The sequence below is a fragment of the Zalophus californianus genome, chromosome 10 (genome assembly GCF_009762305.2).
Source record: "Zalophus californianus isolate mZalCal1 chromosome 10, mZalCal1.pri.v2, whole genome shotgun sequence".
Classification (NCBI taxonomy): Eukaryota; Metazoa; Chordata; class Mammalia; order Carnivora; family Otariidae; genus Zalophus; species Zalophus californianus.
Window position 1 is genome coordinate 72,444,218 of NC_045604.1, and position 24,518 is coordinate 72,468,735.

Sequence of the window (24,518 nt, forward strand, 5' to 3'; positions counted from 1 at the left end):
CTCGCCTCCAGCTGTGGCTTAGCCCGTGACCAAGACATGCCAGGAACTGGCAGGCCACCTACGAGTTCTCCAGCAGAGCAGTGGTCTACAAGTGGGACAGTCGTAATTCTAACTTGTGAGATCCCACATTCTGAGTCACGTGAAATGCCCCTTCTGAAAACTGTCCAGACAGGAGGGGCATAGCGACCTCATGTTGGTTCCTTTATAAATGCTTCTCTTTTCTCAAACCTGGAACATCTTCCTTGAATAGACATGGTAGCCTTTTCCTGGAAGTTCTTTACTTCAAGCACTTAAAAGATATCTTCATCATAATTTATACATATATTAATTTGAATTTAAAGCAAAAACAGTTAACGGTAAACTGCCTTGGGTTCCAGAAAGACTTGTCATTCCCACTGCTGCATTGAACAAACAAGTTCTCAAGCATTCCTTCACCTACCCAGGGGGTTGAGAGTCCTCATCTGCTGGTGAGTCTGAGGCTGTGCTGGTTGCTGGCCGGGAACCTGAGGCTGCAGCTGCGTCTGGGGCTGGTTCAGGTAGGGGAGTCCAAGAGCAGCGTACGCGCGCTGCATGGAGCTGGGGTCTATGGGATTTGGGTTACTTAAAGACGCGGCATTCTGCTGGCCTGTGCCAACAGAACCAATTGTGTTCTGAATCCCACTAGCTGGAGACCCCAGGATGGCTAAAACAACAAACAGACAGACAAACGAAAAAGTTAAGTAAAAGGGAGAAGCCCACAAATGATTGACAAGCTACTGAGAAGCCAGTACAATTTCATCAGCAGACTATCTACGTATGTCATAAGGCAACAGAACAAGGCTATTGAGAATGGAGCTGTGCAGAGAAAAGGAGCCTGAGGTCGTCACCTATTCTGTATAGCTGCGCTTGAGGAGCAAAAACCTGAAGGAAATTCAAGCTTTGATCTTACAACCAACAGATCACAAAATCAGAGCTCACTTAATGAAAATTATGTATGAAATCTAGAGACTCAGAACTCTGTTTCAGGGGAGTGGCACACACGTGACAAAAGAAAGTGTTCTGATTTGGGGGAGCAACTGCCATCACTGACATGAACTAAGGGGGCCCCCCTTTGGCTGCCACTTTCCCTGGGGTCCTTCACTGATCACCTGCACAGGTACAGAGGATTAAAGAAGGGGCAGAGGTGACACCTAGTTGGTCAGTTTTGTTACTTATTAATTAATAAGTCTAGGACTTCAATCTTTCTAACGACAAAATTTCAATTCCTCAAAACTTTTATGTACAATGGCATTAACACCAAACCTTTCTTTCCTACAGTTTCCTATGCAGGAAGGCCCCATGCTAAGCTGTCTGGCTATCTAAAGCTGCTCAAGAAATACTGTACCTGACTGACTGATCTAGCTAAAATTAATGGATGGAACGAGGCTTGGAGATTCTGCATGGATTTTCATTTATCCAGGCGTCACCTCAGTACCACTGAGATTCAGGAACTGGCACAGCCTCATGCAGCCATCCACGCCCACTACCCGGCCTACTGATACGGCTTGCAGGCACTCCCTCTCCCTCCTGGTACTCCACCATCTACCAGGGCCAATCCCAAAAGACCGAAGGAAAATTTGGAGCAACATAAAGAACCCCATTCCCAAGCACTTCAAACTTAACAGAGATGGCCCCAAATCTGTATCTCCTTGGTCACTTCAAGTTCAATTCATCCCTCTGTCCAACCATCCAAATGTCCTCATTTGGTGAGCACGCATCATAAGGCAAAAGCTTTATGTTCTACTATTTATTCTTATTCTTAAGATCTCCCTTCTTTCCAACTTCCCCAAATTTTAGTCATGTTATAAACAGTAGCTTATAAAACTGATACTATAACATATGCTCTTTGACACATTAAGCACTCTCACAAAGCTTTCCTTTCATATTCTGACAATTATGTGTAACGATAATATTCTCACATTCAACCATGCAACTATAATGTAAACAACTCACATACTTATCAGAGTATTTTAATTAAAGCTAAAGGTGTAAAAAAAAATCTTGGTAATTACACATTCCATACTATTAACTTTTCTAATAAGGATATTCAGATCTCAAACTCATTAACGCTCATTAGACACAATTACACACACCAAGCACCTCATTATTATAAATGAAAAGCAATTCCCAAGCTACTCTTTATGACAAGCGTGTAGCTTAAGTCATGTATGATATCTTTAAAAGTATCTTCCCTAATAGTTAATACTCCCCCTCCCCAAACTTTCAACATGTGCCCACCGTATTCCTAAAACTGACAGGTCAGATTTTCTAAAAGAACTCTGATACGTTAGGGGCGCCTGGGTTGCTCAGTTGGTTGAGCGTCAGAATCTTGAATCTCAGCTCAGGTCTTGATCTCAGGGTCAAGGCCTGCATTGGGCTCCGCATTGGGCTCCACACTGGGCATGGAGCCTACTTAAAAAACAAAACAAAACACAACACTCTGATGTTAAAAAGAAAGCAATAATGGTAGGATGGTTTATTTTTCTATCACCTACTGGTTTAAGAAAGAACAGGCCCAGACTATATTTGCTACACACAGTGATGAATTGTGGAGAGGACTTTAAAGGAAGAAGGTGTCTAGGTAGCCTTCTCTTTCAGGGTGAAGAAATAACAACTTTTCCTACTATATTCCACTTTCATCCACCCAGCCCCAAATGCCATCCTTTCCATGAAAATGCCCCACCTTAGGGTGAATGCCACTCCCAAGCCAAAGGCCATTTGTGGGGAAGCCAGAGCCTCCATGGAAGCTGCTGATATGGTCACTGTATTTGTATTTGTGTTAAAAGCATTTAATTCCTACATATAAACATTATGGTGTTTTTTTATTAAAAAAATGAAACAACACATTATCTATCAGGAGACAAGTAAGCATTTGGTATGTGACAATCCTAACAATTCAGAGGCATGGAAAACAAAGCACAAAAAAGTAAAAAAAGTCTCTGACATTAAAAGTAAAAAAGGTCTCTGACATTTAAGCATGGTCCAATTTGAGTCCAAATGACAAATGCTAGTTTTGGGTACCTCAGGGTAAGGGAATGCAGACGTTTACTGTAGGGGTGATGACTGGTTGAAAGAGGAGTCATCAGGTAAAAGGAGATTCTGTTTAAACTCTGTTCTGCATTTCTCCTACAAGTCTTCCTCGCCTCCTGGGTGGCAGTAAGGCTTCCTGCCATTCCTACAATGCCTACTGGGCCTCTGCTTCTCTCTGCGCCTTTTCCACCTCACACGCTCACTCACTCAGTCCACAGGTGGAGTGCATGCAGACTGTGCGGGGCACTCTGAGAGGTTCCAGGATGGGAGCACAAAGTCTGCACTCGGGGCACAGGGGCGGCTGGGAGAGAGAACACATCAACCTAATAATCCCCTAAGTCACAGCGGCTCCGGACCCTGGAAGGAGAAAACCACGCTCATCCCATCATCCCTGTATACTCCCTGAAGGCAGGCCAAGCATGGTGCCATGGACACAGCCCTGGAAAGCCCCGGCCGAGTTCAGGGAGCCGTGGCAGGTGGCAGAGCGACCGGCCTTCCCAGGGCCCTCCCAGCATGCAACACCGCAGGCCTTGGGGTTGAACAAAAGCAAGGAGTGCTAAAGGCAGCAACGCTCATTTATCTGGCATCACTGAGAACGAGGCCTTCTGCATTCATCAGTTTTAAACATTATCGACATTTACCTCTTTAAATGTTAAAACCTCTTGTTCTTTTTCCCATTTTTACATCTTCTTTCCTTTCTTAGAGCTTAATGCTATATTTCATATCCAGTCTCTGTCCCCTCATACAGTGTCTCAATCCATCAGTGTGGCTCTCCTCCCTGTGGGTCAGTGGCATTCCCGCCAGCAGCCCATCTTCAAGATACCCCCAACATCTCCACTGCCTCACCACCCTCCTGCTGCAGCTAAATCGGGAGCCTGTGACCTAGGAAATAAAAGGCCAAGTTTTCTAGTGGGCTCTTTTCAGGATCCACCTGCCACTTTTCATGTCCTTCCCCTGAGAGAATGGAGATCGCTACACTAACAGGTCCCGCGTTCAGAGCACATTGCGAAAATTCAAGTCCCCAGATGTTCTCAGTAAAACTGGACTCAAGGTGAAAATCCAATGAAAATGAACAAACTAAATTTCAAAGCTTTGTCAGCATGGTGGGAGATTTACCACGAAGCAGGCAAAGCAGTGACTAACTAGTCACTGCTTAGATTTCTACTGAAAAAAGTCATGCTGGAATTAACTCAGACCTGCAGACGTCTCTGCAGAGTGGCCCCCGCACCTCTGTGCCTCCCAGGTGCTGTGTGCACCAGGTCGACCTTCCTTTCCAGCATCCTTTTTTTTTTACAAGCCATCTCTACACCCAACATGGGGCTTGAACTCACCAACCTAATTTCAAGAGTCACATGTTCTACCAAAAGAGGGGGTCCAGTGCCCCTCCAGCATCTTCCTGTGCACGGTGCAGGGCAGGAACAAGAAAGAACACCTAAGCCCCAGGGCTGGACCTCCAGCACAGCAACCACTGAGCTAGAACACACAAGCGTGCAACAGGTTTTCTTCAGAAGCCAAACGACTCAGGAGGGGCAACACTGTGGGACCCAGACGAGCAAGGCAAAAGCTACTTTGATGAAATACATCACCACTGACTGCTGGGTATTTAAATTAGGGGCAGACAAGCCTACAGCTCTACCCCTACAGCCATTCAAGTTCCACTGCAACCTCTGCTCCGCATCCCAGGCACAGGCCGTCAGAAGAGGCATCTGAGAGTCTCTGAAGGGCTCTCAGGTGGAACAAGGGCCTGTTCAACAAACCCTTACTGTGCCCCGAAGCAGGCTGCTCCATGAGCAGAAGCTCTAAGGAGGTAGATCTGGACTCACGTCATGAAGGAAGGCACTTCACAATCACAGGTGCTTAAAATCGGAACAGACAGCCAGACCAGGTAGTGAGGGTCAAGCCCATGGAGGTATTCAAGCGCCGGACCAGAGGACTACTGACTCAGACACTCCCCATTGTCATGCTGCGGGGCTCAGCCCACATCTAAGACGGCTGTGAGCAGTGACTGTGTTTGGTCTCAGGAGGAGGCTGATCCCGCGGCACAGATTTTGACAGTTCTTGTGGGATTCTGAGCTGGGAAACCCATGATTTCCCCAGAGTGACTCGAAACGTCTCAAGGGCTCTGGGACAAACACCGAGCCCTTCAAGGCATCCTCCAAGGCTGTGCATCTCAGCTGTATTGTGCATACTGATCACCGAGGACTTCTGAGATGGGGCCTGACTTTCTGCACTTCTGCCTGTGTAGCCTGGTAGCAAGAACCCCATTGATGAGGCAACAGGGGTTCACATAGGGAATTAGGTCTTGTGTCCACACAGCCCTGCGCACTGGAATTTTCTGGAAGTCAGATGCCAGAACTGACATTAGGTGTATACCTTGAAAAGTCCTAACTATTCAATAAAATCTGATTATCTCTCTAAGGGAGGGATAGTTCAAGATCAGTGATAACACAATCTCAAGAAAACAAAGAAACATTGAACAGTATCTCAACACAGGCCAGAAAGGTAACCAATGGAGTGGCTTAGTTCCACAGATGATACCGGTAGGGTCTCTCAGCAGAGACATCCACGGAGGAAGTGAGGCCGTGGAGGGTATGAGCACCTGCAGGAAACCTGCCAGGAAAGCACGGCCTCGGCAGGTACCGGGAGTCTCCCGGCAAAACCCCAGGGGCCCCAACCTCTCGCCACAAACCCTCCCTCCCTCCCTGAATCCCCTCGCTTGCACAGGTTGTGCGGACACTGTGCTGTGTGCAGTGTCCTTCCATCGTTAACGGTACTGGGATGGGGCTCCATCAAGCCCTGGCCTCCAGCACACACAGGTCCTCCGGGTCCTCCCCCAGGACTCGCCTCCAGCTCGTTCCTTCCTGTGGCACAACTGTCACCTCGCTGCAGTGTACATCTTCTGACTCTGGCCCCTGACTTGAAGCTGTCGGAGGGCTGGACCCACACTTTCTCCCTGCTGCCGAACCCCCGTGGGCACACACCACCAGCACAGTCTGCTTCGGGAGAGGAGGAAGAGCAAACGCTTATAGAAGCACACTGCTGGAATGTTCTCACTCACCACATCAACCTCCTGCCCTCAGAAAACCACAGAGCGAGAGAGAGCCAGAAGAGCACACTCAGGGCCGAAACCTAATTTGAGGAGTATTTAACCATTTCTTACATAAGTGCTTTCATTTCTTTTACAAAAAAGTTACCAGAACCTGGTATAAAGTTAATCTAAATATTCCCGGTGACTTGACGTTATAAAATCACCCTGGTGACACCTTACATTATGACTAGTGGAAGCACTGTGGTTTACCACTTCAGAGCACGCATTGGATCAACTGTCACAACATTCAGGCAGTTATAAGGATGTTGAGGAAAAAAAAAAACCCACATGTATTTCTTTTCTTTTTTAAAACAAAAACCACATAAGTGTTTCTTAAAAAGAGAAATCACCAAAGTTTAACACTGTCATGGCAACACATACTAAAAACAAAAGGTCCCAGAAAAGCCACACCCCCAAATGAGAAATTCAGAATATAATCCTAACTTATTATTCATGGAATGAATATTTTGGCACTTAAAAAGCCTGTTACTGAAACATGTCCTAAAACACAAGAAAACGTAACCATAATATACTAGTTAAAAAAAATAGTTTTACACTAACTGTGAGGAAAAACAAGCTTATACCAACAGAACTACTCTCCCAAATACATGGTTCTGAAAGACCTAGATTCCTAGAACTTCACTTCATGTAAGAGAGGTCCTGGAAAACTGTGTATTAATTCCAACTGTGGTCAAAGAAAAATTAAACTGATTTAGGAAAGTGCCTTTTCAAAGGAAACGCAGTGTGAGTCCTTCTGTAGGGACGGACGACAACGAACCCACAATCGGCTGCCCACTTGGGAGGGACACCCCCGGCGTCACTGGTGCAACACCCCAGCACTCTCAGGGCATGCTTTCCGCCGTGCCCCAGGCCCCAAGGAAACGAACAGAGAGACAGCTGCACAGGCTCTCCAGGCAGCAGTGGGGTCTCGAGGCAGATGATCAAGAAGGATGAGAGCAATGAACACGCAACCACAAACAAGATGGCCCAGACAAGATGGAGGAAGATGAGCAAGACTGTGTGGTGCTGGAGGTCGCGGGGAGCAGCTCCAGCCAGAGGGGTCACACGACACCGGAGGGCACGTCCTATCTGTCCCAACTGAGGGACATACCCTAAGACCACAGTTTTACCCCTGAAGTGACAGGAAAGGACTTAAAACTGGAAGAGATGTTCATCCTTTCACTGCTCTGATGCCCACGAGGGCAGGGATCCCCCAGGGAGCCACACTCAGACCTCCTGAGCAGGGGCCTTGGCTCCGCCGACCAGCTAAGGGCTATACAGATGGCTCGAAAGACAACGAAACGATGGGAATGGTCAGGATGCGGCCAGTCCTGGGGCAAACACTCTCAATCTGTGCTGAATCAATCGTTAGTTACACAAACAGGTCTGGGAACCGCCTCTGCATGGAGGACAGCAAACCTCCCAAGTGTCTACATGTGGCATTTTATACTGACCCTGCCTGCCTGACACTTCCATAGCACAGCCCTCGCCAAACTTACTTTAGGATAAGGTGTTTCAATTCCAAAGTAAGTGTCCCCTCTACTTCCCCGCCCCTTGGAAGTCACTGCCATTATAGTGACGTGACATTCAATCCTCAGATACTGAGTGTCTGTCAAGACATAGGAAGCCTTGTCATGTCCGCTCTGCGGTCACAGCGACCTTCCTCCTTTGCTCTGGTCCGCTGCTGCCAATTCTGGTGTGTGTGTGTGTGTGTGTGTGTGTGTGTGCGCGTGCGTGCGTGTGCGCGCGCACACAAGGGTGGGGATGAGATCCCAAAGTGGCCCTGTGCACACTGAGAATCCATCTCTTGCTAAGCTCAGCTTCCCCCTGGTGTCTCGGTGCAGCTCCACCTCCGTGTCTCTGCTCACCACTAGCCTCTGGGCTCGAGATCGCTGCTCTGCTTCCTATCTCTTCTCCCGCACTCTCTTTCCAAGTAGCTGTTCTCATCTCCGAGCTTCTCTACCCCCAATGCTCACTTACTTTGTTGGTTTCGCTTGTCACTGGCATTTTTCAAAGGGAGGCAAACAGGACAGTCATGTCGTGTGCAGTTCTTCCAATGAGAGATGATTTGTCGTGAAGATGCACAATGGGCAACTATGACCAGAAAAACAACGAGATGTTATTTTTCTATCCAGATCGTCACACTTTCAATTACACCTAAATTATAATGCCAGATTCCATAAGAAAATGGTAACACGTGTAACCATAACACAGTACAGGCAGTCCTCAACTTACAAACAGGATGTTTTCCAAAACGTTTGTAAGTCGACTGTTGAGAATTCTAAACACAAATTTCCCACAGAAGCAATGTCATGGATGATGGTGATTAAGGTTCGGCCCACAAAACAAAAACAAAACATAACAAAAACTATCTGACTTGAAATACTGAACAATTGGAATGAAAGTTAGGACAAATAATAATGTCATGTCACTACTGAAAATAAAAATTCTACATTATGTTGAAGGATGAAACCATCTCAACACCACAGTTCAAGAAATACATACAGAGAAGCAAATGAGAAGTCTGGGGAGATTCTAAAGGGGACGCCGGGCACTTTTCTAAGTACATGAGAGGGTGACTGAACCTAGCGGTTACTCTGAGTCTTCATTTTCACTCCATACCGAGGCACTGTGATTTCTTTCTAAAGATCTAGCATGACCCTCTTCTGCTTCTCCATCAGGATCCTCGTTATGCTGGGGACTCACAAATGTCACAAAGGGAGAGAGAGGGAAGTCAGGGAGAGATTCTCCCCAAGGTCTAGGAGCACAAGTAAGAAGAGAAAGGAGGAGGATAAAGATCAAAGTATAGTTGTTAGTAAGAAACACTTTCTTCTGTAGACTTGAGGTGTCTGCCAGAGAAGAGGGGAAAGGATTCACCCCCTTCTCAAGGAGAAGGAAGGAGGTGGCAGGGATGATACGGTGCACACGGCTCCCCGTGTCACGGATCGTGGCCCAGGACAACGTCGCTGGTATCCTGAACGGCCTCAAGATGAAAGGGTGGAGGAGCAAGGCGGGGGCCTCCGGCAGCCAGAACACATGAAACAGCTGCAAGACAGATGCTCTAGGTTCAGGGAGGGCTGCGCGCGCACGCGCCTGTGCCATCCTACCCAAAACAAAACCGTGCTCTAGACATTTATGATAAAGACAGTGCTCAAGAAGTGACAAATGTCTTCCGTGACAGAGGAAGGAGGAAGAGAACAAACGCAGGGCACTGCCTCATCCAGTAGAAGCTCATAGAGTATTAGGAAACCAAACCACCGTTCTCCTGAGCAGGTAAGCGTGCCAGTGGCCTGTGCCTGGTTGGTGTGTGGAGGCGGAGGTTGCAGGAACCTTACTAACAAGAGAGCTCCTGAAGAATACCGGACACATTTCATCCTAAGCCACGCCACCAGGATTTCAGAAAACGGCACTTACCTTGACAGGCTTTCCCAGCCTGACAATGTGTCATGTGATTCAAAACATTTTTCATGGTTCGACAGTGTGGGAGAGAGCAGGCCCGAACCTCTCCGTTCGCTTGTTCTCGTCTCTGACACTTATGAGCATGAAGCAGTAGAACCAGCTGCTGCTGTATCAGTTTGCGTTTCTCAGGATCTGCAGTGGGGCCCGCTGCGATCGCCTGTGTGGGGACAATTCCCACTGAAGTTTGCATCTGAGACTAAAATAAAACAAATTAATAAAAATTTTTTAATAAGCTTTCAGAGGTCTAATTCACATTCATTATTTTTCAGGTTAACGTTAAAGCTGATGGGCAATATTGGCCACAGAGAGAAGGCAGCTGGTGTGGTTCTCTTTAATTTAACAGCAATTTTAAGGAAGATCCAGAAGCACAGAAATAAACCAACTCAGAAGGCTGGTTAAAATTCACTCATGTGTGAGGATCTCAGAGCAAGAAAATGACACTTACTCTTGAACCATCATAACCAAACCCAGCTTATTCTATAATATACATAAGTGCAGGAGTGGCTGTGGGCTGTCTTAGCTTAAACCATATGAAACTTGTTTCCCTTAGGCCCAATGGCCACACGCTGGCAATTTCATGGTTCAACCTTTAGACTGCCGAGGCCTGACCAATCACAATCCATTGCAAATACCCAGTGCATCAGAGAACCTGGAGCCACACGCAGAGCGGATTTCACTATCTTGTGACCAGGACAGTTCTTGCTTCACTTCTGACCTCTCCTCAAAGAATTGTATGACACACACCCTTAAGACAACCCTTCTGTACAGCTGTTAATGCTCAGGAAATGCTGTGGCCTATTAAAATTTCAACTCAGATATCTGACAATTTTTTCAAGAAGTAGCTGATGATCTGCTAAAGTACGGATATAGAGTTTAATTGCTTTCATCCTTTCAAACTAACAAGCAAGGCTGACCACACCTCCCAACTGCAAAGAGAATGGGAAAGGTGATCTGTGGAGTCTTCTTATTCTTTACAGACTGCCAATATCCTTCAGAAAACGTACCAAAGAAACTTACAAAGTGAGAGGCATGTGACATTCCTGATGTGCAAGGATGCAGTCCACAGTGCAGGGTTTCTAACCTTCTCTCAGGCTCTGACCCCACAACTCCCAGCTCCACCTCACAGCACTCACTGCCTCCCCCAAAGTATGCCACCTCTCTGACTTTTCATATTAAGCATCAAAACTATTTACCTCCAATTACAAGAGAAAAAAAGAACCTATACAAATATTTCTTAACGAATCAAAGCTCATTTTCAAAAAGTTACAGAGCTTTGTTTTGGTTCTATCTTTATGAGAACTCAGAAAATAAGTATGTAGAAAAGCCACAAGGCTTCCTCAGAAGCACAACTCCTGGAAGCCTAACTAGGGTCCAAAGCAAAAGCAAAGTCCTAGCTGCTGACTGGAGAAGCACATAACACTAAGGAAAAGAGAACCTCTCCTTCCTTATGTTAATTTTCCCTGGTGTAAAAGTACTATATGCATGCTGCAGAACATCTGAAAAGCAACAGAGCTATGAAGGAGATAATTAACATCTGAAATCCCAACATCCAAGAGTCCACTCTTAAAGTGCTGATAGGTTTTTCTTCTTGCAGTCTTCTCTTCTACGTGCGTGCGTATGTATGAACCATAATCAACAGTCTTCTATCACTCACTCACTCACAGAGACACACGACTTGGTATTTAACTCCAGGCTCTGTCCCGGATTACTGTTTCTTTTTTTTTTCTTTTTTTAAGAATTTATTTATTTGACAGAGAGAGACACACAGCGAGCAAGGGAACACAAGCAGGGAAGTGGGAGAGGGAGAAGCAGGCTTCCTGCAGAGCATGGAGCCAGATGTGGGGCTCGATCCCAACCATGACCTGAGCCGAAGGCAGACGCTTAACGACTGAGCCACCCAGGTGCCCCCATTAAGTTGTTTCATACAATATGACAGCATGATTTGTAATGAGCATATGACTATACATTCATTTATCCAATCTCCCATTGCTGAACATAAACTACACTCCCCGCCTCCCTTTTCTTGCAACTTAAAATACAGCTTTCACAAGCAGCCTTTGACTATGCCCCCAGCAGCACTCACTACCGATACTCAAAGTTTCCTCCATCGGGTTATTCCCAATAGAAAGTCCCATAAGAAATCAAAAGGAATGGAGAAATGGAAGAGGACCCTTGCTCAGGCTTCTCTCTGCTGCATTTACAAAAATATCAAATATACAGAAAAGTAAACAGGAAAGGATACCATTATCACACCTAAGTGAACGATTCCTTAATATTCATTAATACTTAGTCCATATGCAAATTTCTCTAGTTGTCCAAAAAGTGTCTTTTAAAGTTGGTTTGCAGAAACAGGACCCAATTAAGGCCCACGCCCCACATTTGGTGGTTGTTTTTAAGGTTCATCTATTGCTTCCCTCCTCATTTTTTCATGAACCTGACTTATTGAAGAGACCATGCCAGTTGTCCTATTTCTTAAGATACAGAAATGCTACATACAAAAATATAAATCATATAAAAGCCAGGTGAAACCCTAAACTTACGATTAAATTATAAATGGAATGCTTTTAGGTTACTACAAATTAACACACTGATTCTCATTTGGGATGTTCTTAATAGCATTTTTTCAACTATAATGACCACATTTTGGAAGCTCAACATGTCAAAAGAGCACAGTTGGAAAGTCTATGGCACATGTTTATCAGGAGATGCTTGATGAGCTCTACATGTCGTAGACATAAGTCTCGGGCAAAATGGAACATTAGACACACCTCCAGTGCCTGTGTCTGGCCCTCCTGATGACTCTGTAGACCTGTATGGGGCTAGTCCACTTAGCAAGGTGCTGACAAATGCAGGGCAGAGTCAAATGCCTCCACTCTCAGACTGAGATCTGATGAGACGAAGGAGTTACATGAACTGCAAGTGTCCTGAAATCCGTCAGAAACACCCTTCAGGGGCGCCTGGGTGGTTCAGTTGCTAAGCGTCTGCCTTTGGCTCAGGTCATGATCCTAGGGTCCTGGGATCGAGCCCCCGCATCGGGCTCCCTGCTCTGCAGGAGACCTGCTTCTCCCTCCCCCACTCCCTGTGCTTGTGTTCCCGCTCTCGCTGTCTCTCTCTGTCAAAGAGATAAATAAAATTTTTAAAAATAAATAAATAAAAGGTAAAAAGACTGAGAAAAAAATGGTTGTTTTTAAGAAGTAGAAATAGTAAAAACATAGGGCCATTTTTTTTTGAGATATTCTTTATTTATTTGACAGAGACAGTGATCCCAGGACCCTGAGATCATGACCTGAGCTGAAGGCAGACACCCAACGACTGAGCCACCCAGGCACCCCAAAAGGACCATTTTAAAAAAAGATTTTATTTATTTATTTCAGAGAGAGAACGCACACATGAGTGGGGGTAACGGCAGAGGGAGAAGCAGACACCCTGCTGAGCAGGGCGCCCAACATGGGGCTCGATCCCAGGACCCTGAGATCATGACCTGAGCTGAAGGCAGATGCTTAATGACTGAGCCACCCAGGCGCCTCGATAGGACCATTTTTTAAGCTCCTGAAATGTCTGCTTTCCAGGAAGGCTGTGGCATTTATATCATATAAAGAGTTCTTAAGAGGAAAAAGAAAACAACAAAAAACAAAAAACACCACTACTCCACTAAAAAGTATGTGGGGGAAATGTGCAGACACCTCAACAAAGGAAATACAAGGATATGACAAACATAAAACACGTTCCACGCCTCAGTGACAGAACCACTCAACGGAGGGAAGAAGAGTCTTCCGAACTACTGGTGGTGAAGAGGGAAGGACTGGACACTCACCCGCATAAGCACGAATGTGGACCCCTCGTTCACGCCATACCCAAACAGTAACTCAGAACAAACCCAGCACCTAACAGTGGGCACTGAAACTGGAACTCTCAGAAAAATCACAGGAGTAAATTTTCATGACCTTGGGCTAAGCAATGAGTTCTTAGATATGTCACCAAAAGCACGAACAACAGCAACAACAAAGAGAAGCTGGACCTCATTAAAATTAAAACCTGTTTGCTTCAAAGGACACCACTGAGAAAGTGAGAGACAACTCAAAGAATGGGAGAAAATATTTGCAAATCACAGATGTGATAGGCACTCGCATCTAAAACATACAAAGAACTCTTACAACTCAATGATAAAAAGACAAACACCTAATTAAAAAATGGGCAAAATAGGGGCACCTGGGTGGCTCAGTCGTTAAGCGTCTGCCTTCGGCTCAGGTCATGGTCCCAGGGTCCTGGGATCAAGCCCCACACTGGGCTCCCTGCTCCATGGGAAGCCTGCTTCTCCCTCTCCCACTCCCCCTGCTTGTGTTTCCTTTCTCGCTGTCTCTGTCAAATAAATAAATAAAATCTTAAAAAAATAAAAAATGGGCAAAATATCTGAATATTTCCTCCCAAAAGATACACAAATGGTCAATAAATACACGAAAAGCTGCTCAACACCATCAGCCATCAGGGAAACAAATGGGAACCACAATGAGACGCTGCGTCATCCCCACCAGGATGGCCACAATTAACAACAAGAGGCACAGCATGTGCTGATGAGCATGTGGAAAGCTACACCAACGTCAAATGGAGCAGCCACTTTGGAGAACAGTCTGGCGGCTCCCCAAAAGGTTAAACCTAGAGTCACCATAAGACCCAGCAATTCCTCTCCTAAGTATCTACTCAAAAGAAGTGAAAACTATGTTCACACAAATGTCTGTAGTAGCATTATTCATAACAGCCAAAAAGCGGAAACAACCCAGATGCCCATTAAGGGATGAATGGAAAACAGAACATGATACATCCACAATGGACTACTATTCAGCCACGAAAAGGAAGCCCTAAACACATGCTGAATCAGGAACTCTGAAAACACTATGCTCAGGTTAAAACAGACGTCACAAAAGAGCACACACTGTAAAATACCATTTCTCTGAAATGTCTAGAAGAGGTCATTTCACAGGGGTAGAAAATACATTACTGGTTGCTTCTGGGTGGGGGTTCACAGAAAATGGGGAGTAACTGCAAATGGTACAGGGTTTCTTTCCGGGGTAATAGACTGTTCTAAAACTGACTGTGGTGAGGGACGCCTCGGTGACTCAGTCAGTTGAGTCTGACTTGGTTTTGGCTCCGGTCATGATCTCAGGGTCCTGGGATCAAGCCCCTCATCGGGCTCTGCACTCAGTGTAGAGTCTGCTTGAAGATTCTCTCTCCCTCTGTCTCTCCCACTTGTGCTGTTGCTCTCTCTCTCTAAAATAAATAAACAAATCTTTAAAATTGATTGCGGTGATGGTTGTACAATATAAATCACCACTGAATCATGTACTTTAAAGGCAGGAATTGTATGGTATGCGTTATATCTTAATAAAATGGTTTTTTTTTTTAAAAAAAAGCTCTATCTCATGGGGTGCCTGGGTGGCTCAGATGGTTGGGCATCTGCCTTCAGCTCAGGTCATGATCTCCAGGTCCTGGGATTGAGCCCCACACATCAGGCTTCTGGCTCAGCAGGGAGCCTGCTTCTCCCTCTCCCTCTGCCTCTCCCCTGCTTGTGCTCTGTCTCTCTCTCCAATGAATAAATAATTCTTTAAGAGCTCTGTCACTAACCACCAAAAAAAAAAAAAAAAAGAAATTAAAATAAAAAGGCATTTTCCACCTATCAATCTGACCAAAATAATATAATAAATAACTGGTATTGATGAGGGTATAGAGAATTCTCAGGTGCTCTGGTGATAATGCAATTTGGTTTAACTTTGGAAAGCCACTTGTACCAAAAAGAAAAATGTGCATTTTTTTCACCTAGTAGCTCCACTTCTTACAACTTATTATTAGGGAGTAAGATACTGGGCTAGCGTGCTAGAATGTCCGTGCAAAGACAGGCATCACACCATAAGTTATTAAGTTACTGAAAACCAGAATACCCCTAAATCCTACAGAAGGTGGACTAATTCTTGGCTACAGACCCAATGAAATAATATGCAGCCATGAAAAGTAAGGCAGACCTCAAGTGACCCTAGTCAAAAAGCCAGGTGCAAAAGAACGGCCCAGCCAAGTCTGGCCCCCAAAACTGAGATGTAATAAAATGATTGTTACGTGAGGATAACAATAATAACGCAGACCTTTATGCTTTCACAAAAGCAGTCTATAATAACATGTTAAGTTAAAAAATAATACCATGAAATCATTCCGTTTTTCCTTATTAACTTTATCTATCTGCACCTGTTCTTTAAAAAAAACCTTGTTACAATGATCTGGTAGCTACCCCTAGGCAGGGGTGAGATCCTGCTTATAACCACGTATTGTCTGAATGTTTTACAACAAGTGTCTACCATTTTTAGAACCAGAAAACACTCTACTTCGGAGAAAAAAGAAATCAGAGGAATCAATAGAAAACACTAAAGAATTAATGTGCATCTTAAAACTGTAAAGGTCCCAGAAGGTAGTTAAAATGAGTATTTTGTAATGCAAAGGTGGTAAAGGCCTTCATAAAAAAACAAAAACAAAAAACCCAAAGCAGTGGTTCCTAACCAATCGCCAGTAAACCCCTACAAACTGATTCCCCATTCCCTCCTCCCAGACTAGGATTCACAGAGTGGACGAAAAGCTAGGAGCATTTCTATTTGTTAATGTTCCACAGGAGGGTGCTTTATCGTTTTAAGTGTTAAACTTTTTCCCAAATTTTCCAAAATGAACATGTATGTACTTTCATAGAAGAAAGCAAAACCCTGAAAAGCAAAAAGGTACACAGGTGATTCTGATGCAGTGCAGACCGGTCTAGAAAGGGCAAGTGCCAAAACTGCTGGAACAAATGCAATCAGCAAACCAGGAAACGATATTTGAAACACACAAGACAAAGCAAATAATCACGTGGGTATAATTCCTTCTCCTCTTGGCCAGTCTGTATTTCTCAAGTTCTCTGTGCAGGCTGTGTTCAGTGCCCAACAAGCAGCAACTCACTTAATACCCAATCACCAAGGGAGGAACTAACTTGGGGCCAATCCTGAGGTACAACAGAAGTAACCCCAAAGGGGTGCCCCATACTCAGAGGGCAATGCTTGGCGGTGCTGGTGGAGTGGGTGATCTAGCAGCTGAGCTGCACCCTTAAGCTCTCTGCAGCCTACCTTGACTGAGGGCTAACCACCTTGCTTTGAATCTAACAGAAAAACTGTCAGAAGACAGGAACTAAGCCACTCAGGAAAGAAACGCATGTCTCTAGGGGCGCCTGGGTGGCTCAGTCGGTTAAGCATCCAACTCTGGATCATGATCACAGTGTTCTGGGATCAAGCCCCACGTCAGGCTCCATGTGGAGTCTGCTTAAGATTTTCTCCCTCTGCCCCTACCCATTTGAGCTCTAAAATAAATAAATAAAATCTTAAAAAAAAAAAAAAAAAGGAAGCATGTCTCCAAATCTAAGTACTTTAATTCTCATTAGTAATCAAAGAAATGCAAATCAATATAATGAAACACCGTTTTCTCCCATCAAAGGACAGAGTGACAACCCTAGCCACGGAAGCACTGTTTAATACTGGAAACATGGTACATAGCTTTTTGTTGAAGGCAATATAATGGTATCCTTAAAATATACGTAATACCCATTTCTGGGACTCAAATGAGCTCACAGGTAATTCCTAATCACGAGGTTAGCATGGTGCAAGAGCCACAACGGCTCCATCACGATTCTACCCTGTATGTGAACATTCTGAGCCATGAGTAACAGCAGGTGAACACAGCTCACTGACCCAGCAGCTGCAGGGCCTATAGCCTGCTCACTCCACTCCAGTCTTTGCTAGATTTGGCCACATGCTCTTTGCATGTATCACTTGTCACCATAACTTAATCTTTGTTCATACCCTTATCCATCGAATAACCTGGAAAAGCAAGCCATTAATATTCTGGTATTCTTTAATATTTAAAAGAATCTAACATGTACTTTTATTAGAATTGCTATTGTTACACAGGTTTGAATAAGTAGCACCAAACCCATTTCTATATATGCCCTATATTCTATCCTAAGGATATAATCACAGATGTGCATAAAGAGCATATATAATAAAATTTATCCTGGCATTCTTCCTAGAAAAAAGTTATTTTACATTAAGCATCCAAGAAAAGGCTATCATATCTGCAAAGACTAGCACAAACAGTATACAGCAGGAACTGACCAAGGTAGGAGAGGGGGTAGGACTGGGGAAGGGGTGGATGGAGGCGGGGTGGAGGTGGTAGAAGCCCTTCCTCTCTCTACCCAACTCTTGCCTCCCATCCACATGAGGCTGGGATTCCTGGAGATGGCCCTTCAGATTAACCTGGCCCAAACCTTCCACATCTCCAGTGGGGTTCAGACCCACACTCTAGCATCCTTCCCCTGGCCCACCTGGAAACCTGACTTCTCCCCAGCCTCCACTTCAAGTCAGAAAATGACACCAAGGCAAACACCAGGTGGGACACAGAATTGCTCTGCAATATAAGCTTGTTCTGATTCCCCCAGAAGGACCCTAGAACAGCTGGGTATGCAAAGCTTTGGAGTCATAAAATAAAGAAAATGCTCATTAAGTGCACACAGCTATCAAACTAGGAAGAGGCAATAATCACCTTTGAGATGATAAAGATCAACTGGTAAGGAAAAGAACATAGCTGTTTAGATAGGCCGAATAATGTTTCTTGTGTTCTCTTCTTTTTGCTTGGTGCTTATTGATTTTAAGAAATAAGATTACCTTAAAATTTAAGATTTAAATCCCATTAAGACAATAACTTAAAATGAGCAAGCTGGACAAGAATTTTTAAATAATCTTCCAAATAAGAAATTATTTTAGAACAGAAAACAAATGGTTACATCAAGGAAGAAAACATGATAGACCGTGGAGTGGGTGGGGGCATGGTGGCGGCAAAGGTGTGGGACTAACAACTGGACACACCCCCTCATTCTCTCCCCAGCCTCAAGGTCACTCCTTTCAAACTGGAGTCAGTCTGCCAAGGAGGGCTGAGTGGTTACCTGCTTCTGCACAAATAAACCCTAAAAGGTAGAATGTGCTGGATCTACTCCAATGGCCAACGTGACAGGCCAACCAGACCAAGGGTCTCAACATCAGGCCCATTCACCAAATGACCAGATCATGAGAATTACCAATGTACCAAAAAGTTTTATGAAACATCCCTCTTGAATATCATCAATACACATGAACACGTTCTTCAGAAATACTTATCACAGTGAGTATTTGATAATTTGGCAAATTCCTCATGTGACAAATTGGTGTCTGGTGACATGAGCCTCGGGGCCGTTTCAGGCAGCCATGGAAAGGGAGGGAAAATCGGCTTATGGCACTTCAGATGCAGTGCCAGACGGTGCGGAGCCCTGTGCAAGCATCCAGACCAAGCGTGCTCTCTACAGAGGTCTTCGAAGGGTCACCTCACTCCTCAGAAATGCCTTGTAAACTTCGGTCGCACTTGCTGCTGACAGGCAGGCACCCGTCCTAACATTAGCAGTCAGTGGGGACACAGCCCAGCCTCAGAGCCATGGAGCCTTCCTGTAGGCTCTCTACTCGGCAGGAAGCGTGAGAGCAGAGTGTCCCTGGAGATAATGTGAGCTGCTACCTAGAGGGGGTGGCTGAAGAAAGGCCTGTACTAATCAGACCCTGGAAAGAAAGTCAAACGACCCTGACTACTTGCAATCCTTATGCTCATGCCTGATATCAAGGGACGTTGTTCATTTTTCTCAATTTATAGTTTCCTGGTATTTGCAAGGTATCTTATTTTGTGCTTAGGTTGATATGTATTGCCAAAAGTTTAAACAGTAGCAAGGATTTACAGAGCTACTGGTGAGAATTCTAGACTCAGTTATTCTTCAAAGGCCCCACATCCATATTCTCTGAGGGATCTTCAAGACAGAGGTGAAGAAGATGAGCGAAGCAGATGTAAACTCTTAAAAATACACAAACACTGCTGTTACTAATAATAACACACACTTACTTCCTAGCCTTTGCCCATGGTTCCCAGTTCAAGGACAGAGGCACCATTCCTAACCATGGAGTGATCTGAGCTGGTGTGACCACTCCCTCGCTGTTGGTTTCCCCAGAATGACAGGAGGGCTCTATCAACCAATCAGTGACTGTAAGTTCCCGTTGTGAAGTACAAGGAGCAGGTGTACAGGGTTATGAGAAGGGGAGCATCTCTGCAAGGAACCCCTGGGTTCATGAGGCTTCACCCTGCTTGGTCATTTCAAGTCTTGACCCCTCAGTGATCAGAAACTGGATACAGGAGACAGAAAATTATGAGAATAAGACAAACAAGGGTTGGGGGAAGCCTTCTGAGGTACTAAAGTGGACACAGAGACCAACAAAGTCAGCCCCCTCTACAGCAGGTTGCCAACACTGTAATGGACAGAGGCTCTCAAAAATGTTATTCTACATCTGAGTCACTGGGGCAGTTGTTTTAAAACCGCAGATTCCAGTGTTAAGAGAAAGAACGATAAACCCACCTACTGGGTGATTCTCCTGAACTGCCTTAGAAGGAACTGAGTGGTAAACACTGGAAAAGAAAAAACTGAACAGTGACCACAAAAGCAGAGATTTCCTGTCCTTCCTCTAAGAGATTCTGCCCAGGAAGACTGGATGGGGTCCAGGAGCCAGTCACTCTGGAGCAGTGGGGTCCATGGACACACCTTGAGAAACAGAAACAAAACCCTAAGATGCACAGAGGCCCCCCCTTCCCCCGCCCGCCGCATAGGCCGCAGCTAATTGCTCGCCACCCCATGCAGCTAACAGCGCAGTCAGTTCCAGCTCCGTCCTTCTGGCAGGAGGGCATAGCCCTCCCCTGAGCGCACAGGCCTCCACCTGCCATGTTTTCCTCCCGTGGACAGACCTGGATCAGCAGTGATCTCGGGGCCTCACCTGAAGCTTCCACTTCAAACTCCTGTGACATGGGGACCAATGTGAATCCTAACACACTCTCATGGGCAATTTTAAATAAGCAGCACTCCTGATTTCCCTCGTTACAACTTTAAGAATCAGGACATTTCCATAACACAATTCTTAAGTTTTTCTCAAAAAACAAACAAAAGCCCCAAACCAAACAAGAAGAACACCACCACCCCCCCTTCCCCTGAACTTCCTATTAGAAAGAACCCGGCAGGAGACTACATCTGAGAGCCCCACAGGAGAGTCCATGGGAGAACCTGACGAGGAGGCTCCTTTGGTCACCAAACTTTCTCAGATTAGATACACCCAAAATGCGTCCCACTTCTTAACAATGCTCCTTTAAAAACAAACCCTGAACCTGTTGTGAAGGTCAGCAATGACCTAATTGACAACTCCAGTCCCAAATGATGTCAGATGTCCCTCCCTCTTGGACAGTATCACCAGGAATGAGGGGGCCTCCTCTTCCAGAGCACTGCCCGGGAAACTATCTCCCCCTCTCTGCTTCCTCATACGTCCATGTGCACACCCCCCTCCTTCAAGATGGCCTACCTGGACCTCAATCCCAGTCCACAGAAAGATGACCCAACCTCTACCCCAACCCAAATCTGCTCCTGTTTCTTTGTCAGTAAAATTTAAATAATTAAAAAATCCTTCTATCCATGAAAGCTGTTCAGGAAAACTATACAGTGAATATATATGTTTAAGTGTTACATCATTCCTATTAATTCAAATTATGAACAAGTAAAATAGCATACAGACTGTATTTTATTAGATTTAAATAAATCTTGATTATTTCTAAAGCACAACCTGATTTCAGAGATACTACAATCTGAAAAAAAAAGTGCATCTTAGAACGATAAAACACAGTAATAATATGGTGAAATTTCTAACAAACTTAAATAATCTGTAGAAAGTTAAGAAATTACAAACATGATGGCCAAACATAGAACTATGATGAGATACATTTAAAAATTTAGGAAAATGTGCCAATTTGCTTTGGAGTATTATCCTGAGGATCTATGAGCCCTCAACAATGATCCCACCTGCACTGGGGCCTGGAGCCTCCCCCACTCCCTGCCAGAGCCCCCCAGCACATCCCAGAGGATCATGACAGCTGGGAACGCTGTGGGGGACAACAGAGCATAGTCACAGGTCTCCACGACCACTGACTTCAAAGATGAAAGACTGCCCCACAGACTGACCCCCATGTTCCGGGGACACTCTTCTGCCCTGGTGCCTGACTCGCCATCCCCTCCCGTTCAAATCTCCTCCTCTCTCCACTGCAGTGATATCATCCCATTACCCAGCTCCTCCTCCACCTGTCTCCCCTGCAGGGCTTTCTCACTCCCTTGGGAGTGGCACAGCGGCTGCCCTGTTGTATGCCCGCCCACCGTTTGCTTGACAACCCCACCTGGACATCTCACAAGCATCTCAAAAGGAACACAGGTGAAGTGCAATTACAAATGCCCTCCCCTCTGTCACCTCGTCCTCACCCCTCTCCAGTCTGTTCCTCCCCCAGCTCTGTAAATGGTTCCCCCACCCACCAAGTCGCCTTATGTGGTGGGGCCCACACTTCTGTTCCAGTGGCAAACCTTGTCTGGTCTCCGTCCCCTCCCTTTGTGATCAAGTGCGTCCTTTTAGTCTAGACCACCGCAGTGATCCCTGCCACCCAAAGCCCTCCCTGAGCTGGCTCCTGCTCGGCCCCCAACATTCCAGTACATGGCTCTCCACTCCCTCGAGAGTTGCCTTTCCCACTGGCTGCCTGCTGGTCCCTATACAAGCCAACACTCTCCCCGTGCCCCCAGGTCTCTGTGGCTTCTGCTCATCTTCTGACCTTGCCCTTAAATGTCCCTCCTTGGTTTGGCCTTAAGGAGGTCCCTGTGGCAACCTCAACCACTGCTTGCTACTGAGACCTGCTAGGGCAGTGTTTTGTGATGATTTGTTTTTCATCACCACCCACCAAATTTCATGAAAGAGGGGGTGAGCTCACTCACACCTGCATCCTGGGAGCACATGGGCCAGGAGAAGGTGTTCGACAAATGGGGTGAATTAAAGAGATGGCCACATCCCCTTCCTTTCTCAACACTACCTGGGGATGCTGGAGTCCTCCAAAAAGTAGGACAGAGGAAAACGCAAGCGCCCCATGATCAATGACTGAGTAGCTTAAAATCATTCCATGAAGAGCTCGACCAGGGCATCAGGTGATGTGGCACCAGAGCCCTGAGCTGAATTATTTGGTATACCAGATCCAGTTGGGTTTTAAAAGATTATTCCCCAAAGGATGACAAAAAAAACCACAAATAAGATCAAGGCTTCATATTCTTGGGGCGCCTGGGTGGCTCAGTCGTTAAGTGTCTGCCTTCCGCTCAGGTCATGGTCCCAGGGTCCTGGGATCAAGCCCCGCATCGGGCTCCCTGCTCCGCAGGAAGTCTGCTTCTCCCTCTCCCACTCCCCCTGCTTGTGTTCCTGCTCTCACTATCTCATTCTGTCAAATAAATAAAAATAAAAATAAATCTTTAAAAAAAAAAGGCTTCATATTCTTTTTTCCCATTAAAGACACCCAGTTTTTGCTACTTTCTTTCCCTCACTGTGCAAAAATAAAAATAAAAAATAAAATTAAAAAAATCCACAGATTCCAAGGGGTCAGGTATAATTTAAAAAATTTAAGGAAGACCACAAAACATGCTCAAGGAAGCGACATAAACAAAGGCTAGCATTCCCAGTGGACTCAGGGCTGCTAAAACATGATACCAGGCATTATTAAAAAGAGCTTTAGGCTTTGCAGACAGGAGCTTCATAGCCTTGAACAAATGAGAACCCCTCAGACCCTCAACTTCCTCATCTGTAAAATGGGACATGTAGTAATGTCTTTTAAGAGACTGTTATAAAAATAAGGTAAACTGCAGGGCATGAGGGCACTTAGAAAGACCTCAGGCAAACTGTGCACTGTCTCACGTCTCTGCCAGTCCCCTCTGGTTCCCATCCCAACAGCACCAAGGCTGCGACTGGGCCATGCTCCCTTATAGACACACATGCTGGCAAAGTCGGCCCCGTACGCTCCAGGTGAATGTCTGAGGACAGCATTCAAAGCCTGCCCTCCCTGTTGGGGATCTCTGTCAAAGTGCATGCATACCCCTGTGGGACAGTGGTGGCTAGGCAAACAGCACAGCTCTACAGATCAAAACACTTCCTCAGTTTACCCTGATATTCTGAGTAAGAAAGAGTGTAGCTGGAAGGGAGAGGGAGAGAAAAAGACAGGGATGGAGAGAGCTACTTGTCACAAACACAGACAGAGAATAGAATGCTAGTGCTACTGCCTTCCCAGAGCAGGTGTTCTCACCTGGGGCGACTGTGGGGATAGAGGACGGCTGTGAGCACCTGGTGGGTGAGGGGCACAATACACAGGATGGCCCTCACAACAGAGAAAGATCCAGTCCCAAATGTCAACAGGGCTGAGGGAGAAAGAAGCCCTGCCCCACACCAAAGGGTTGTCCCCACTGTCCCCACCAGCCCTGGTACATGTCAAGGGACCCAGAAGCCTCTCTAAAGTCCAAAATGAATCTGCCTCGACATGCACACCAATGCCAGGAATTCAGTCCCCAGAGGCAGAGGCAGACAGGGGAACCTAAGGCAAAGGGCCTCTGCCACCAAGCTTTAGGCAAAGGAGAGAGAACGGGGGAAATGGGCTGGGGAAGATCTGAAAAGAGAGAAGGGAGGAAAATGTAAGGTGGGGTTTCCCAGACAACAAAACACAGACTCTCTGTACAGAAGCACACACTCTCACTCTGGTTGAGCTCAGGGGATGATCACCAGCACTCGAGTCCACACAAGGAGACTGGAAAAGGAAGAGCATCAAGAGCGTGGATGCCAGGTCCCAACCTGCTGCCCCAGAGCTCGGAGGAGCCGACCCAGGGAGCGGTGGCTTTGATTCGGGTTCTGGATCTGCACCACTGAGAACAGGACAATCCTGGCAACAAAATGTTATTGCAAAGAGAACAGCA

At 45.8% G+C, this 24,518-nt stretch overlaps 1 protein-coding gene across 5 annotated transcripts in view; it reads right to left on the reverse strand.

Annotated features, from left to right (window-relative positions):
• LOC113931903 (CREB binding protein) overlaps positions 1-24,518 on the reverse strand; it is a 123,167-nt gene that overhangs the window by 42,547 nt on the left and 56,102 nt on the right. For all 5 annotated transcript variants that reach the window (XM_027610084.2, XM_027610083.2, XM_027610080.2 and 2 more), the window contains 3 exons: positions 9,551-9,791; positions 8,117-8,230; positions 440-682 (listed from right to left, as the gene is read on the reverse strand). In XM_027610084.2, coding sequence (XP_027465885.1) covers positions 440-682; positions 8,117-8,230; positions 9,551-9,791 — 598 coding nt within the window. The remainder of the gene's footprint in view (positions 1-439; positions 683-8,116; positions 8,231-9,550; positions 9,792-24,518) is intronic.